This window comes from Citrus sinensis, chromosome 9, assembly GCF_022201045.2.
Source record: "Citrus sinensis cultivar Valencia sweet orange chromosome 9, DVS_A1.0, whole genome shotgun sequence".
NCBI lineage: Eukaryota > Viridiplantae > Streptophyta > Magnoliopsida > Sapindales > Rutaceae > Citrus > Citrus sinensis.
The window spans coordinates 33,807,854-33,822,307 of record NC_068564.1 but is presented as its reverse complement, the minus strand read 5'-3'; the positions used below and the strand labels follow the sequence as shown (position 1 = coordinate 33,822,307).

General features: G+C 36.3%; 2 protein-coding genes across 3 annotated transcripts; both read left to right on the top strand.

The window, feature by feature from the left end:
- Positions 1 to 4,382: 4,382 nt before the first annotated feature.
- Positions 4,383 to 10,158, top strand: LOC102618992 (uncharacterized). 2 transcript variants are annotated; one of them, XM_052433691.1, is made up of 9 exons: positions 4,383 to 5,084; positions 5,356 to 5,483; positions 5,934 to 6,846; positions 7,299 to 7,390; positions 7,595 to 7,669; positions 7,967 to 8,028; positions 8,186 to 8,255; positions 8,394 to 9,134; positions 9,883 to 10,158. In XM_052433691.1, the coding sequence occupies exons 1-8, from the start codon at positions 4,901 to 4,903 to the stop codon at positions 9,102 to 9,104; spliced, it is 2,235 nt and encodes a 744-aa protein (XP_052289651.1). In that variant the 5' UTR covers positions 4,383 to 4,900; the 3' UTR covers positions 9,105 to 9,134; positions 9,883 to 10,158. The 2 variants fall into 2 exon arrangements, with proteins under 2 accessions (XP_052289651.1, XP_015384484.2); XM_015528998.3 differs by lacking the exon at positions 9,883 to 10,158 and having other exon boundaries at positions 4,384 to 5,084; positions 8,394 to 9,409.
- A 1,074-nt stretch (positions 10,159 to 11,232) lies between these two features.
- LOC102619298 (transmembrane 9 superfamily member 11) lies at positions 11,233 to 13,956 on the top strand. Its single transcript, XM_006473886.4, has one exon. The coding sequence runs from the start codon at positions 11,620 to 11,622 to the stop codon at positions 13,579 to 13,581; it is 1,962 nt and encodes a 653-aa protein (XP_006473949.2). The 5' UTR covers positions 11,233 to 11,619; the 3' UTR covers positions 13,582 to 13,956.
- Positions 13,957 to 14,454: the final 498 nt, after the last annotated feature.

The following is a 14,454-nucleotide window of genomic DNA, read 5'->3' as shown; positions in this document are numbered from 1 at the left end:
TGGCTTCCTTTGCCTTTATATATATATATATATTTTTTTTTTTTTCTACTTATATAATTTATTTCTATAACATTTCCCGCAACACAAATATATATCATGTCACCTTTTTTTCTTTTTTCTTTTTTTATTTCGTACGAGTCTACGAGATAAGATACTACTATTTAGCAATTGCATATTAGAACCTCTGTAATTAGGAATCAAAATTTTTACTGACGAGAGAGATTATTGCCATCATCAGATCAGACTCTCCAAGCTGGAATTCGCATGTTGAATATGAATTAATTAAACTAATTATATTTAATTTATTCGTGGGGTGTGCAGGAGGACCATGTGCATGTGTTGTCCGTTATATATGTATGGAACCTGAGCTTGGCATCCATGCATGGATATCGGTGTTAGTCCCTCCTTCCCCATGTTGGCATGTGCCATGTGGCCAGCTCATACGCCCCTGTGTGGGGTTAAAAATGGCTAATTAATTATTAAGTGTTATAGATATCTAAATGAAAAAAAATTAAGATTATCTATGACCGGTTAGTTTTCTTAATCTCCCTGTCTGTAAAAATGTGAATTAAGTTTCATCCAAATGTTTTATGGAACTCTCGCTTGATGAAGAAAGGTTGTCTACAAATATTATAATTTTGATTTTGATGGGTAATTATAATTAATTTAGGATGTCTATAATTACTCTTATATATATATAGAGAGAGAGAGAGATCTTTCAATTAAGAAAAAAAAAAAAATGGATTCATCTCTTATATAAATAAACAATTGATTAGGAGACACAAATGACAAAAATCCAACAAATAAGGAAGTACAGATCAAGGATATCTACATCTATCTCTGAACTTTTGTGAATTACGTAATCTAATTGACACGTATCGCATGTACCGTACTAAAGAGGAATTAATTGCCTTTGCCCTGTTAGAACTGATTCAAATTTCTTGAAACTTTCATGGCGATATGATGAAGAAGAAGAAGAAGAAGAAGAAGATGATGATCAGCTTAAAGGAGTTTAATGAACATGAACAGAACCATTGTCACACGTACGTTTATAATAGCCAGATTTGATAAAAGAGGCCATATATATGCTTATTGGCCTAATAAAATCAAAAATGGCACTGAACTGAGCAATACATTTTAATTCACGATCAGCAACAACAGTACTCACATTCACACATAATAATACATATAATATGTGAAAAAAATAAAATCTCTGATGACATGACACGAATGACACCCAGATTAAATCTCTCGACTTAGTCGACTAGATATATATTTATAAATGGGAACCAATTATTAAAAACAAAAACAAAGACACAAATATTTAATTAAACAAAGGGAATTAAAAGAAAGAAATAGTGTTATGATGATCATCATCCAGTTCAGGATGACATGATCCCAACTGAATCTTTGGAGAAGAAGCCGCTGCCAAGACCAATAAGCTGCCTTCACTATAAGACCTTCTCATTGGATAGGACACAGTACCTTTGCATCTAGGCGGCAACCCATGGACGCGGTGATTGTTCTTGGACTTGCTATGCAAAGCACAGCCACAATACCGATGGTACGGCCGGCGTTCGATGCCCGTGTCACAGCCGGAGAGGCAACCTTCGTAGATGGACCGGAAGAAACCATCGGCAGTTCCTGCTGAGGCCATGATCCGATCCGATCCGATCGCAGCTGATCACCACCAGCACAGAACTTGGTCTTTAATTTGTCGTTAGAGCTCGCTCGGCGATCAGCTTGGGAGTGGCTGGCTAGCTTTTTTGGTCTTAGTGATATAAATGTTTGTTCGTTTTATATATATATATATATATAAATATATAAATAAAATATGATTGATATATAGAAAAGAACGGTGGACAAAAGCTATTTTAATTAGCTGTCCTTCCCTTTAACGTTGTAACTTGTAAGAGCCGTGTGTTACGCATAGTTAAGTCAACACTCTATACTCTCTGCCTTGATGATGTGACACGTGATGGTTTTGTTTTTGTTTACTTGTGGCATCTTTTTCTTCCGTTCAAGTTTTCTTTTCTTTTCCTTTTTTTATATTTTATTTTACAACTAGATTTTTTACACTAAATAGCAAATATTAATACATATATTAGGGGTGTTCTGGTACCATAGTAGTGAAATAATTACTCAAACCATAAATTTATAACATTTTAGGTAAAGAACCAACCGGTTAAAATAAAGTATAAAAAAATAAATAAAACAAACAAACAAACAAAATGACCAGCCCAACCCCATATATATATATATATTTGACGGTGTGTGTGTATGTGTCGGAGACGAAAAGGGAGGTAAAGATTAGGTGAAAAATAGGTAGTGAAAAAGTTAACCGGCAAGACACTTCTTAGGTTACCTCAAAAGCTAGCATTTCTTTTTTGACTATAATTTGGACGATTATATCAAAATGTTTCGTATAATTCGTACATAAAAATAGATCATTTCACCACAAATCATAGTTTATAACTTTATATCGTTTAGTGTATACATGTTACTCATTGTAAGATATTACGACAAACTTTAGTGTTCAGTGAATTATTTTAAGGGATAGTGCCTTTGATCTGATCCTCTAATGGCTATTCAAGCAATTCAGCTCCATATACCTTGAGATTTTTTTTTATTTTTTAATTTTTTTGGCTGTTCCTACGAAAGTGATCTTCTTTAATTAATTTGTAGCGAACTTCTATGTAATTATGTCTTGGGTTTCCCTAATCAAAGAGTCGATCGAATTAACATCTTGCAAAGTGCTTCAAAAAATGGGGATACATTGCGAAATCAATGATAAAATAAGCAATTGAATCGATCATTAATCTGACGGGGAGAGAATAACACCTTATCAAAATTTTACACAATTTCTCAATATCCCCGTACCAAATGGGAAGTGTATTCTTGCATAGACTAATAATTTCGTAAATTAATTTTATGATGTTAAATCGAGGGTAACAGCTCTGCTTTCTTCTCCTAATAATCTATAATTTTCATTTCGTGTTTAAATATTTCGTTGCTTATAACTACACAAAAGATCTTGAGTTGGAGAGACAACAGAGAAAAACATTAAAATTTTTTTTGAAATACTTCACTGAAGAATAAAGGGTGTGAGCGTTGCATTTTTAAAAGACAACACTCTATAGCAGGCATTCTCTAAATCGGTACATCTACTATGTTGGGCCGAAAAATGATAGTTAATCATTAACAAAAGATGTTTTCCTTCATAGTGCATTTATTAATTATAAGTTGTAAATTAGAATCGAAATAGATTAGAATTGAAATAAAGATTGATTCATTCTTAGGTGCGGATGTCGGTATTTTTTTAATGCCGTGTGGTTTAAAAGACCTAGTTATTAAATTAATTATAAAACCATGCGGTTTTAAAATGTGTCCGCATGAAAAAAAAAAAAAAGAATCCGCATTAGAGAATGACTATGTATATGTATGTATGTATGTATGTTGAGAGAGTTTTAAGTGTTTTAGGATTATCGAGACCGAAGAACCATAAAATAAGAAGAAAATAATTTAATAAATTTTGTGCATTTTATTAATAAAACTCAAAAGAAATATTTTGGATAGAGTAAAACTTTATGAAAGAAATGATAGATTTTAATATATGGTTATTATTTTATAAATTAAGGATGGGATATTTTAGAGAATAAAATTTAAAAGTAGCGCTACAAACTTTGGGAGAAGTTGGAACGTGGGTAGTAGCCAATTGATGTTATAAAAAAATTAAGGCGTATAGGCGAAAATTAAGAGAATTGGGTTCGAGTGCATGTGCTGCGAGGACTCGTATTGCTGGCGCCTTTGCTTAGTAATCTGGGCTTTATTTTTATTTTTATTTGAGCACGTGTACCATTAATAATAATACGTATGTGCATGAATTAACGAAATTGAAAGCAGTCAGTCAGTTAGTCAGTCAGTCTCGCAATAATAAGTTTGGCATCACCATCACCGGTCGGTAAAGTAACTTGAAATGGAAGTAACTTAAAATCAAACATTCAAACCCAAGTCATGCAGTGCAGATGCTTCAATTATAGAAATTTAGATATGTGACAATTCATGCCTACTTCACCCATATTTTGACTGCTTATATACATTATTCAGTATTCTTTTTAATTTAATTAATGGGTCAATTCTCTCCTTAGTTTCTGTAATTGGTAGTCATCTGATTGGGCGTTGTGGAAATTGGCCCATTAATTATTTGTGATGGCCCAGATATCCACACAGAGCTGAGTTATAAGTCTAATTGGGCCCAATCTGGATTCTGCCCGAAATTCATGGCCGAGCATATTATTGTGAAGCCGTCAAGAGGAGTTGCTGGCGTTGCCTGGTGACCTCGTTGGGGAAATAAATCTGTTTCGAGTTACCATTCCTTTTCAGGGTTTAGGATATTTTGAGTCTCAGTTAGCTTTTATTTGATTTTGTTTGTTTGCTGTGGTTATCAAGGATATCCATATAATTTTATATGATTTCCGGGAGAGCTCTTCCGCAGTCTTTTGTCTCTATGCACACAAAGATTACCATCAGATTATGCAGCTCTGTCTGTTGGATTGGATGAATATCCTCAATTTGTTATCCCAAGTATTTTTAATTTGTCTGTAGAAACTAGAAATTAACAAGAGGAGGAGACGAGCAGAAAATTAGTGATATAATTTTGTGTGCGTTTGAACCCGGGGCCCGGGCCCAGGCCCAACACCGCCTAGGCCGAATCCGAAATGGTTGATTCTTCCCTTTCCTCAGCCTTCAACTTTTATAATTGTATTAAAAAAAAATTATAATTACATACAGTCTTCTCTCTCTCTCTCTCTCTCTCTCTCTCTCTCTCTCTCAGAGACTCTCTCTGTTGTTGAACTTGAGATTATTATTTATTTATAATCAGCTGAATTGATAGAAAGGAATGGGAGGCGCTACCGGTAGCAGAAGAAAGACAAGTAACAACAGAAACAAGAGCAAACAAAGACGGAAACCCGACCCCTCATCATCATCGGGCCGTCGACTGAGAAATTCCTTGTTTGTTGAAGGTGGGCTTTTATCCGATTGGCAGCAGCAGCAGCAGCCGCAGCTCAATTCTTTTTCTAAAGGTAAATTTTTCTGTCTTTATTTCCGTTCTTTCATTGATTTTTACCCATTTGCCTAAACTCTGAATCAGAGCGTCATCAAATCAAAATCATAACTTTCCTCTTTCATTTTGTATCAAATTGAGCATTGTTGTTCAAGTAAGCTCGTCTATTATTCAGCAGTTTATGGCATGTCTTTTTAACCCGACAGGAACTCAGGGTGGCAACCTTTCGATTTTCTGTTTTGACTTGCTATCTTCTTTGTTTATAGATTCTTGTTTGTTTTGAATTTCAGCAAGGAAATCCAATCTGAATTCCAATTCTGGCAACTTAAATCCTTCAAAAGTTCTTGCTTCTAAGAGTGGATCAAAGAAATCTAACGGAAATGCATTTGGCTACCAGTACCCTTCTGTCGATCTTAAGGTAATACCTCTTTGCATTCCAAAGTGGTCATTTTCATTTTGAGAAACTAAACCTTTTTTTCCTTTCCCCCCCTTAAGTAGCATGAAACCTTTCATTGCCAATGATTTCCCTTTTGGATATTTCGGCTCAAAGCTTGTGTCTTTCATTTTGAAATGAGTAATTTACATTGGTTCTGATGTTCAAAGTACTGTAATTTGAGTTGTCTATAAGATGTCAAACTGGCTAATTTCCCTCTCTCTTTAAATACTTCAGAATTATTTTGTTTCTTGTTTCTAGTTGACAGCTTGATGCCATTCATTTTCGGGGTCTAATTTTTCAGTTTTTCTTTTTTTTTAATCAATTTTCACTGTATTCATTTTGTCAGAAAAGTGATCGGTGAAGTTCCTATCTGGATGCTGTTTTATAAAATTTGGAAATTGTTTTGTTTTCTCATACAGTAGTTTGTTTCAGGAACTGTGCTTTGGAGGAAATGATGGTGATATCAATTTGGATGAGTCACAGCCAATAAATTTGCTTGGTTCTAAGGATAGCAGAATTGTTGCTTATGTAGATCAAACACCGGATTTGAAGCCCCAGAATTTGATCTATAGTTGTGATTATGATTCAAGCTTTGTGTTGGGAGATAGTTCACATAGAGGGTTGGGATTCTGTGATGACTCTGAGGCAACACCTAGTGGTATTGATTCTTCTTCAAAACATAGGGAACAGCAAGATGCCTCAGATTCTGATTCACTATCTTTTAAGGAAGAAGTGGATACTGATGGGAACAATAACCAGGAAGAAGTTGTTGAAGAATTGCCAGACGAGACTTTGTCTAAAAAGAAAAATTCAGGGTTCCTCTCAATTGGCGGCATGAAATTATACACACAAGATTTGTCTGATGAGGGAAGTGATGATCAAAGTGCTAGCGAGTCACTGCATGATGAAACTTCGGAGTCATACTCTGAGGGTGATGGCTCAGAGGATTTGTCTGATAGTGATTCGGTCATTGATGAAGAAGTTGCAGAAGACTACGTAGAAGGAATTGGTGGGAGCGACAATGTGTTAGATGCCAAGTGGTTGGTGGAACAGGATTTTGATGGGTCAGATGATGACAGTTCTTCTAGCAGTGGCTTTGACGGGACTGTAGAGAAGTTGAGTGGAATTGCAATCCAGGAAGCATCTAGGGAATATGGTATGAAGAAACCTTTGCCCTTGTCAAGGAAAAAACACTCCACTGGAGATTCTCGTTCATTTGCTTTAGACAACCTTATGCTTGTAAAAGATCCAAGAGCTTTTTCTGCGAAAAAGAAGCATGTTGCTCAGCTTCCTCAGTCCTGGCCTCGAGAGGCTCAGAAGAGTAAAAAGTCCAGAAATTTGCCAGGTAAAGTTCGTTTACCAATCTTAATCTAAAATGTTTTTATACTTTTTCAGGAATCTAATATTGTTCTCTTGAAGCTGGTTTGTGAATTGTCCTCCTCTATGGATGACTTATTAGGTCTAGTTATATGGTCAATTTCATAGATTTTGAGCGATATAGATTGTCTTTATTGCAGTCTGTGTCAAAGTTAGCATATTCAGATAAGTAAATGCTGAATCTGTTAGAATACTGGAACTAAAATAAGTGAAATTATGTTTTCTTATTGTTCCATTTCTAGAGTTAAATTCAGAACTTATAGCCCTTCTCTAGAGGCTAACAAAATTAAGTTCCAACATGAGTATCACGACATACAGTGATTTATTTATGTTATTATAGTCTTTCTGTTTCTGGTGAATCAGCTTACCTGCCTGCCTTTGACTTTTATCATATATTCTTCCAATTGACTTGCCATTCAGGTGCAAAAAAGAAACATCGAAAAGAAATGATTGCTGTGAAACGACGTGAGAGAATGCTACGTCGCGGTGTTGATCTTGAGGATATAAATTTGGTAAATTTTCTCTGCATGCATTCTTATGTTCATTTCTGGTTAAGATGGCAACAGACCGCTTTACCGCTGGTTATAAGCTCATCTGTTCAATGTTAAATGCCATCTACTTAAGTGTAAGAGACTTGTTGAATGAGAAATTAGTGTCTGCTTGGTGTATAAATTGGTTTGTGAAAGGAACTTATGGCTTTATGGTTTGTGAAATAGACACTTGAGCAGATTGTTTTGGAGGAAGTAGAGATGTTCTCTTTTCAACCAATGCATCACCGAGATTGTTCCCAGGTATGGAATTTTTTAATTTATACACTAAACTAAGTGCCTTATTTTCAAGTGATTAAAGAAAAGGAGCAGCCATTAGTCATCAAAGAACACCACCAACGTATGAATGCAAGGATAATTCTATTTCCTACTCTGGTCATAACTGTCTGATGACTCCGTGATTCAGAAAAATACATCTTCATGTGCCTACATTCAAGAAATCTCTTAAATTATCACAAGAGGCTTTGGTTTAATCCCTATGAAGCTAATGATATTTTATGCTGCTATGGAGTATACTTGATATGCTTTAGGTCTTTTTAGGTGCGAAGATTAGCCGCAATTTATCGTCTGCGGAGTGACTCCCAAGGTTCTGGCAAGAAAAGGTGTTAGATCTTCAAATTCAAATGAATGCATATCTGTACATTTGTATGATAGCGGCTGTGAAGACACACACACACTTTTGCAATGTTTCTGTAGAACATATTTAGTACCAACAACAGATGGTGTTGATGTTTTCACTTCTCACTTTATGTTTTACAGATTTGTTACTGTGACACGAACACAGCATACATGCATGCCATCTTCAGCTGACAGGCTTCGCCTGGAAAAGGTTTTAATTTCCATTCAACAACTTTGATATTATTGTTTCTGTATTGCTTTCTTACCCTAGAGTTTCTCAGTATACTTTGATTGTCTCTTGATGCTGCGACGATAAATCTAAAACGCTTATTGCCTTAATGAATTTCAGCTGATAGGAGCTGGCAATGAAGATATTGATTTTGCCATTACTGAAGGCCCATATACAAAATCAGCAAGTGCAGACAGAAAGAGCAGCAAGTCATCGAAGAGTGTCACTGTCCATGGTAATAGTGGTAAAGCAAGTAAGAAGAAAGGGAGTGGGAAAAAAGTTGCCTATGCCAATCAGCCTATGTCATTTGTGTCAAGTGGCATATTGCAATCTGATAGTGTTGAGATCAGAACTGTTGATGCTGTAGAGATAAATGAGACTTTTGAAAGTAAGGGTACAGTCAGCTCAACACAGATCGGTGCATTTGAGGTTCACACAAAGGGTTTTGGATCCAAGATGATGGCAAAAATGGGATATGTAGAGGGGGGAGGATTAGGGAAGGATGGTCAAGGTATGTCTAAACCCATTGAAGCCATCCAACGGCCTAAGAAGCTTGGGCTGGGTGTGGAATTTTCCAACACTGATGATGACTCGTCAAGAAAGGAATCTCGCAGTGACTCGGCGAGGAAGGAATCTCGCAGTAACTCGGCGAAGAAGGGAGCTCAAAACATTGGAGCTTTTGAAAAGCACACCAGAGGTTTTGGATCAAAGATGATGGCAAAGATGGGCTTTGTTGAAGGCATGGGCTTGGGCAGAGATTCCCAAGGCATTGTCAACCCCTTGGCTGCTGTCAGGCTACCCAAATCACGAGGCTTGGGCGCCTGTAGTTAGATGTTATGGTTATTGAAGTAGCAGAAAAGGGTAAGGTGGTGTACCTTATAATCTATTGGAATTGAACATTTCGTACGTCCATTATTTCTAGGGGTATTTAAAATTCAATTCGATTCGTTCAATTCATTTTATCCGTAAAAATTTAATCTACGGATTGGTGGGTTGGATTGAATTGAACATATGATAATCCGCAATGGGTGGATTGTATATGGATTTATTTCTGTAAATTCATAAAAATATGTGAATCCGCAAAAAAATAAAAAGTATTTATTAATAAAAAATAAAACTTATAAATATGGCATTAATACTTACTAGTAAATAAATAAGTTAAAATATAATTATATTAACACTATATTATATCTTATTTGATAATAATATAAAATAAAAATAATTAAATAAACAAAAATAGTTTCTTAATTAGTTAATTTTCATATATTGATCTAAACAAATGAGATTTTTTTTATGTATTATATTTTGAAACTTTAAATGTATTTTTTAGTTTTATTTAAACAATTAATTTATTTAAATCTTATTTAATTTTAAATTTTATCGGTAATAAAATTATTTTTATATTAAATTTTTTATTTAATTAGTTCGTGTATTGAGCAGAATTAAAAATTTTTAGTCCGTAAATCAATCTGTAAAATGATGGATTGGGTCAAATTTGTATGGATTGGATTTGGATAAAAAATTTATAATCTGTAAAATCGTGGATCGAATATGAATTGATGTTCAATCTGTAAAATTCGATATGCGAACACCCCTAATTATTTCACAGGTTCCTTGTAGCTTAGCTGCTTATGTATGGCATGTACCCGTTGCGCCGCCATCAATTGACTTGAGGTTAAAGGAGGGAACTGCAAGTAGAACTTTTGTTTTGGAGTTGAGGAATGCTGCTGGTCCAATGTGACAATAAAATTCTGGTGATTCAATGGATGACATCTGCACAACTCATCCTCTTGAAGTCTCTTTTTTTTTTTTTTATACTTGTAATTTATTGCCTTTGGTAGGTAGTAAGTTAACCTCTCTTTGTCATGGCAAGCATAATGTACTTATCATTCTTTCAAGCTTCCATCAGATTCAGCATTAATAATATTATAAATGAGTTGGAGAAATGCGCCGCCACCACTCTTCTTACTCTCCTATTTTAAGATGTTCACAGCTGCCTGCCTGGAACTCTTTTCTGGGATCAAAGGATTTAGCCATCGGATTGTCTTTCGGCACTGCATCAAGTTGTATACAATGGTTAATGCGAAGAAGGCAAATGAAATGAATTAATTAAAGCAAGATTCAGATCTAATTCTAAGCTACGCGGTGTATTGCCAGCGTGGTTTTGTTAATTAAACGTGAGAGATCTTGAAACCATCAAGAAATTCTTCCATTTTCTTTCTCTTCATGTGTCTCCACTTGTCTTTTCTCAAACTGAATAAAATTTCAATAATAAAGTTTCACATTCTTAACACCTACATTGTGCATAACTTTTTCAATTTTCAAATATCAGAATTTTGAGTCAAATTTCCGAAAATGAAGAATATGATTCTTGCATTAATTTTACAATAGGCTGCTTAATAATAATAATAATCATTTTGACGATCATAAGAGAGATCATATTCATATCAGCATGCATGTTTTTATAATACATATTCAACGACCTAACTATAAATGTGAATGAAAATAATTCTTTTAGGCTACTTTTATATCTAAAATCTCACCAGGGAATAATAGGTTGAAGTAATAGTGTGATGAAGTTTGGTTTCCATGCCCAAATCTCACTGGTTGGAATTCATTAATGACAATGCAATCCTTGAAAATATCAATCACATTATAAATGTAGTAAAATAAAAAAAAAAATTCTAACAAAAATTTTAAATCAACTCTATTGTATAATTTTAATTTTGAGTTTTTTAATAGGTAAATACAAAATAAAAGACACAAATAAATAAAACGAGGAGGGAGGCGCTAGAAGAAATGTTTTTTAAAGAAAGCAATAAAGGAAAGTAAAAGCCAAAACGGCAAGAACTCGTAAATGATACGGTGGTGGGCGGCTGCAGCGTTATTGTTATTAGCACTCTCGCGAAGCACGACAGTTTTATATATATATATATATATATATTTTAAAGAGAAATAAAAAACCAACAACCATTTTTTTTTCGTCGATTAGATTAAAAAGGTAAAAACTCTCTCCTATTTACTTACCCAACCAAATCTCGCCTCTGTTCTTCTTCCTCTTCACAATCAAAGAGACGCGCACACACACACACCACTCCCTCAATCAGTCAAATTATTGTCTTCATGCATTAACGTTCCATATCAGAGGTCAGTCAGATCCATTTTCATACTATAATTTTTACTTCGATATTGCTCCCGTTCTCTCATATTCTTTGTTCCGTTGCGGTGATTTCATCTCTTAATCTTAGTTAAAACTCAATACACGTATTGCAAAACTACTAAATCTGTGCTTTTAGACTAATTTCACGATCTGGGTCGCCCTGATCTGACTCAAATTCATCACAGAATGGGCAATTTCTGGATCTGGGTTTTGTTCGTTTTCTTCTTTCTTCAATCTTCTTCTTTTGGATTTTACTTGCCCGGTAGCTACCCTCACAAACACGTTGTCGGTGACCCTTTGTCCGTGAAGGTGAATTCCATCACTTCAATAGACACCGAAATGCCGTTTAGTTATTATAGCTTGCCGTTTTGTAAACCACAAGAGGGTGTTAAAGATAGTGCTGAGAATCTCGGTGAGCTTTTGATGGGCGATAGGATCGAGAATTCCCCCTACAGGTTTAAGATGTTTACCAATGAGACTGATATCTTTTTGTGTAAAACGGATCCGTTGTCGAAAGATAACTTTGAGTTGTTGAAGCGGAGGATTGATGAGATGTATCAGGTTAATTTGATTCTCGATAATTTGCCCGCCATCAGGTATACTAAGAAAGATGGTTTTCTTTTGAGGTGGACTGGGTTTCCGGTTGGGGTTAAGTATCAAGATGCCTATTATGTGTTTAACCATTTGAAGTTTAAGGTCCTTGTGCATAAGTATGAGGAGGCCAATGTTGCCCGTGTTATGGGTACTGGGGATGCCGCAGATGTCTTTCCTACCAAGGTAAATGATGACGTGCCTGGTTATATGGTTGTTGGGTTTGAGGTGGTGCCTTGCAGCGTGAAGCATAATGCTGATGCTGTGAAGAAATCGACAATGTATGATAAGTACCCGAACCCTATTAAGTGCGATTCAAATGTTGTGTCCATGCCTATTCAGGAAGGCCAACCTATCGTCTTTACATACGAGGTTAACTTTGACTCGAGTGATATCAAGTGGCCGTCGCGTTGGGATGCTTATCTGAAGATGGAGGGATCCAAGGTTCATTGGTTCTCAATCTTGAATTCTCTGATGGTCATCACCTTCCTTGCTGGTATTGTCCTTGTGATCTTTTTGAGGACTGTTAGGCGGGATCTGACCCGGTATGAGGAGCTCGACAAGGAGGCTCAGGCACAGATGAACGAGGAGTTGTCTGGGTGGAAGCTTGTTGTGGGGGATGTTTTCCGTGCCCCAAATAATGCTGGACTTTTGTGTATTATGGTTGGAAATGGAGTTCAGATTCTTGGGATGGCTGTTGTGACTATTTTCTTCGCTGCCCTTGGATTCATGTCGCCAGCGTCCCGTGGAACTCTCATCACAGGTATGCTGTTTATCTACATGATTCTTGGTGTTGCAGCTGGCTATGTTGCAGTTCGTCTTTGGAGGACAATTGGCTGTGGTGATCTCAAAGGATGGATTTCTGTCGCATGGAAGGCTGCTTGTTTCTTCCCTGGTATTGCCTTTTTGATTCTGACCACTTTGAATTTCCTATTGTGGGGTAGCCATAGCACAGGAGCCATTCCATTTTCCCTGTTTGTTATCCTGCTTCTGCTATGGTTCTGCATCTCAGTTCCCCTTACCCTCTTTGGTGGATACCTTGGGGCTAAGGCACCTCATATTGAATACCCCGTTAGAACCAACCAGATTCCTCGTGAAATCCCAGCTCAGAAATACCCATCTTGGTTGTTGGTACTTGGTGCTGGTACTCTTCCATTCGGCACCCTCTTCATTGAGCTCTTCTTTATCATGTCTAGTATCTGGATGGGTCGTGTGTACTATGTTTTCGGTTTCCTCTTGATTGTTTTGGTACTTCTTGTGGTGGTTTGTGCCGAAGTGTCTCTTGTACTCACCTACATGCATCTTTGTGTTGAGGACTGGAAATGGTGGTGGAAATCCTTCTTTGCCTCTGGATCAGTTGCGATCTATATTTTCTTGTACTCCATAAACTACCTTGTGTTCGATCTTAGGAATTTGAGTGGACCCGTCTCTGCAACTCTTTACTTAGGATACTCTCTCTTCATGGTTCTAGCAATTATGCTTGCGACTGGCACTGTTGGATTCCTTTCTTCATTCTGGTTTGTGCATTACTTGTTCTCTTCAGTGAAGCTGGACTGAAGAACTCTCTCCAGCTCCAAACATCGAATTTCGAAGAGCAGCATTGCGTTGGTGATTACTTGGAGGAGAAATGACTGCAGCAACCTCTGCAAAAGTCTATCATATGTTACTTTACTTTTGAATTTAATTTTGCTAGAGAACCTAGTAAATGTAATATCAATAATTTGTTCCCGTTTTGCATTTTAGTTACTTGGAGGTCATGGCTTGATAGTTTTCTATACCAAAGTGTATTTGCATCCTGGAGGATTAGAGGCTTTATCAACAAGTTGGTTGTAGCTTGTAACTTGGATTGTTGGGATTTTTATGTACTTGAATATTCAGCTCTTTATGGATCAAAATGCAAGAAGCACAAACTTAACATCGGCTTTTGTTTAACCATCTTTAGCTTGAATTGCGTTTTTGTGCCTCTGATTTTGTCTTTACCGTTCGAACTTGACCTATAGATGGAAATTTTTGTTGCTAATATTTGTCAAACCTAATAATATTTTTTTCATTTTTATTCTCCTAACAAAAGGTTAAAGATGCCATCCTGTTGAATTGCCCTCGAAAAGACTGTCGGATACAGCGTCTCCAACTCTCCGCTGCTCTGATTTTTTTGGTCTTCAAGTGCAATTATCAAACGCCTTAATATTAGGAATGGCAAAATGTCGGGTCGGGCTCCGGCTTGGCCAAGCCCTACCCGACCCGATCAAAAGAAATTTGAAACCCGACCCTAAAAAAGTCCGAACACTATTTAGTTAGGGTCGGGTCCAAATTGGGCCAATATCGGGTCGGATCTAACCCGACCCTACCGAAATAGTTAACCCCATAATTCAATTCCTATTTCCCACCACCATTTCAACCAATTCGGCAATTACTCAACCATTTCAAACA

Coding starts and splice junctions, on each gene's coding strand:
- LOC102618992 (XM_052433691.1), top strand. CDS start 4,901: ATGGGAGGCGCTACCGGTAGCAGAAGAAAGACAAGTAACAACAGAAAC. Junction 5,484..5,933: donor ACCCTTCTGTCGATCTTAAG/GTAATACCTCTT, acceptor AGTTTGTTTCAG/GAACTGTGCTTTGGAGGAAA. Junction 7,670..7,966: donor ATCACCGAGATTGTTCCCAG/GTATGGAATTTT, acceptor AGGTCTTTTTAG/GTGCGAAGATTAGCCGCAAT.
- LOC102619298 (XM_006473886.4), top strand. CDS start 11,620: ATGGGCAATTTCTGGATCTGGGTTTTGTTCGTTTTCTTCTTTCTTCAA.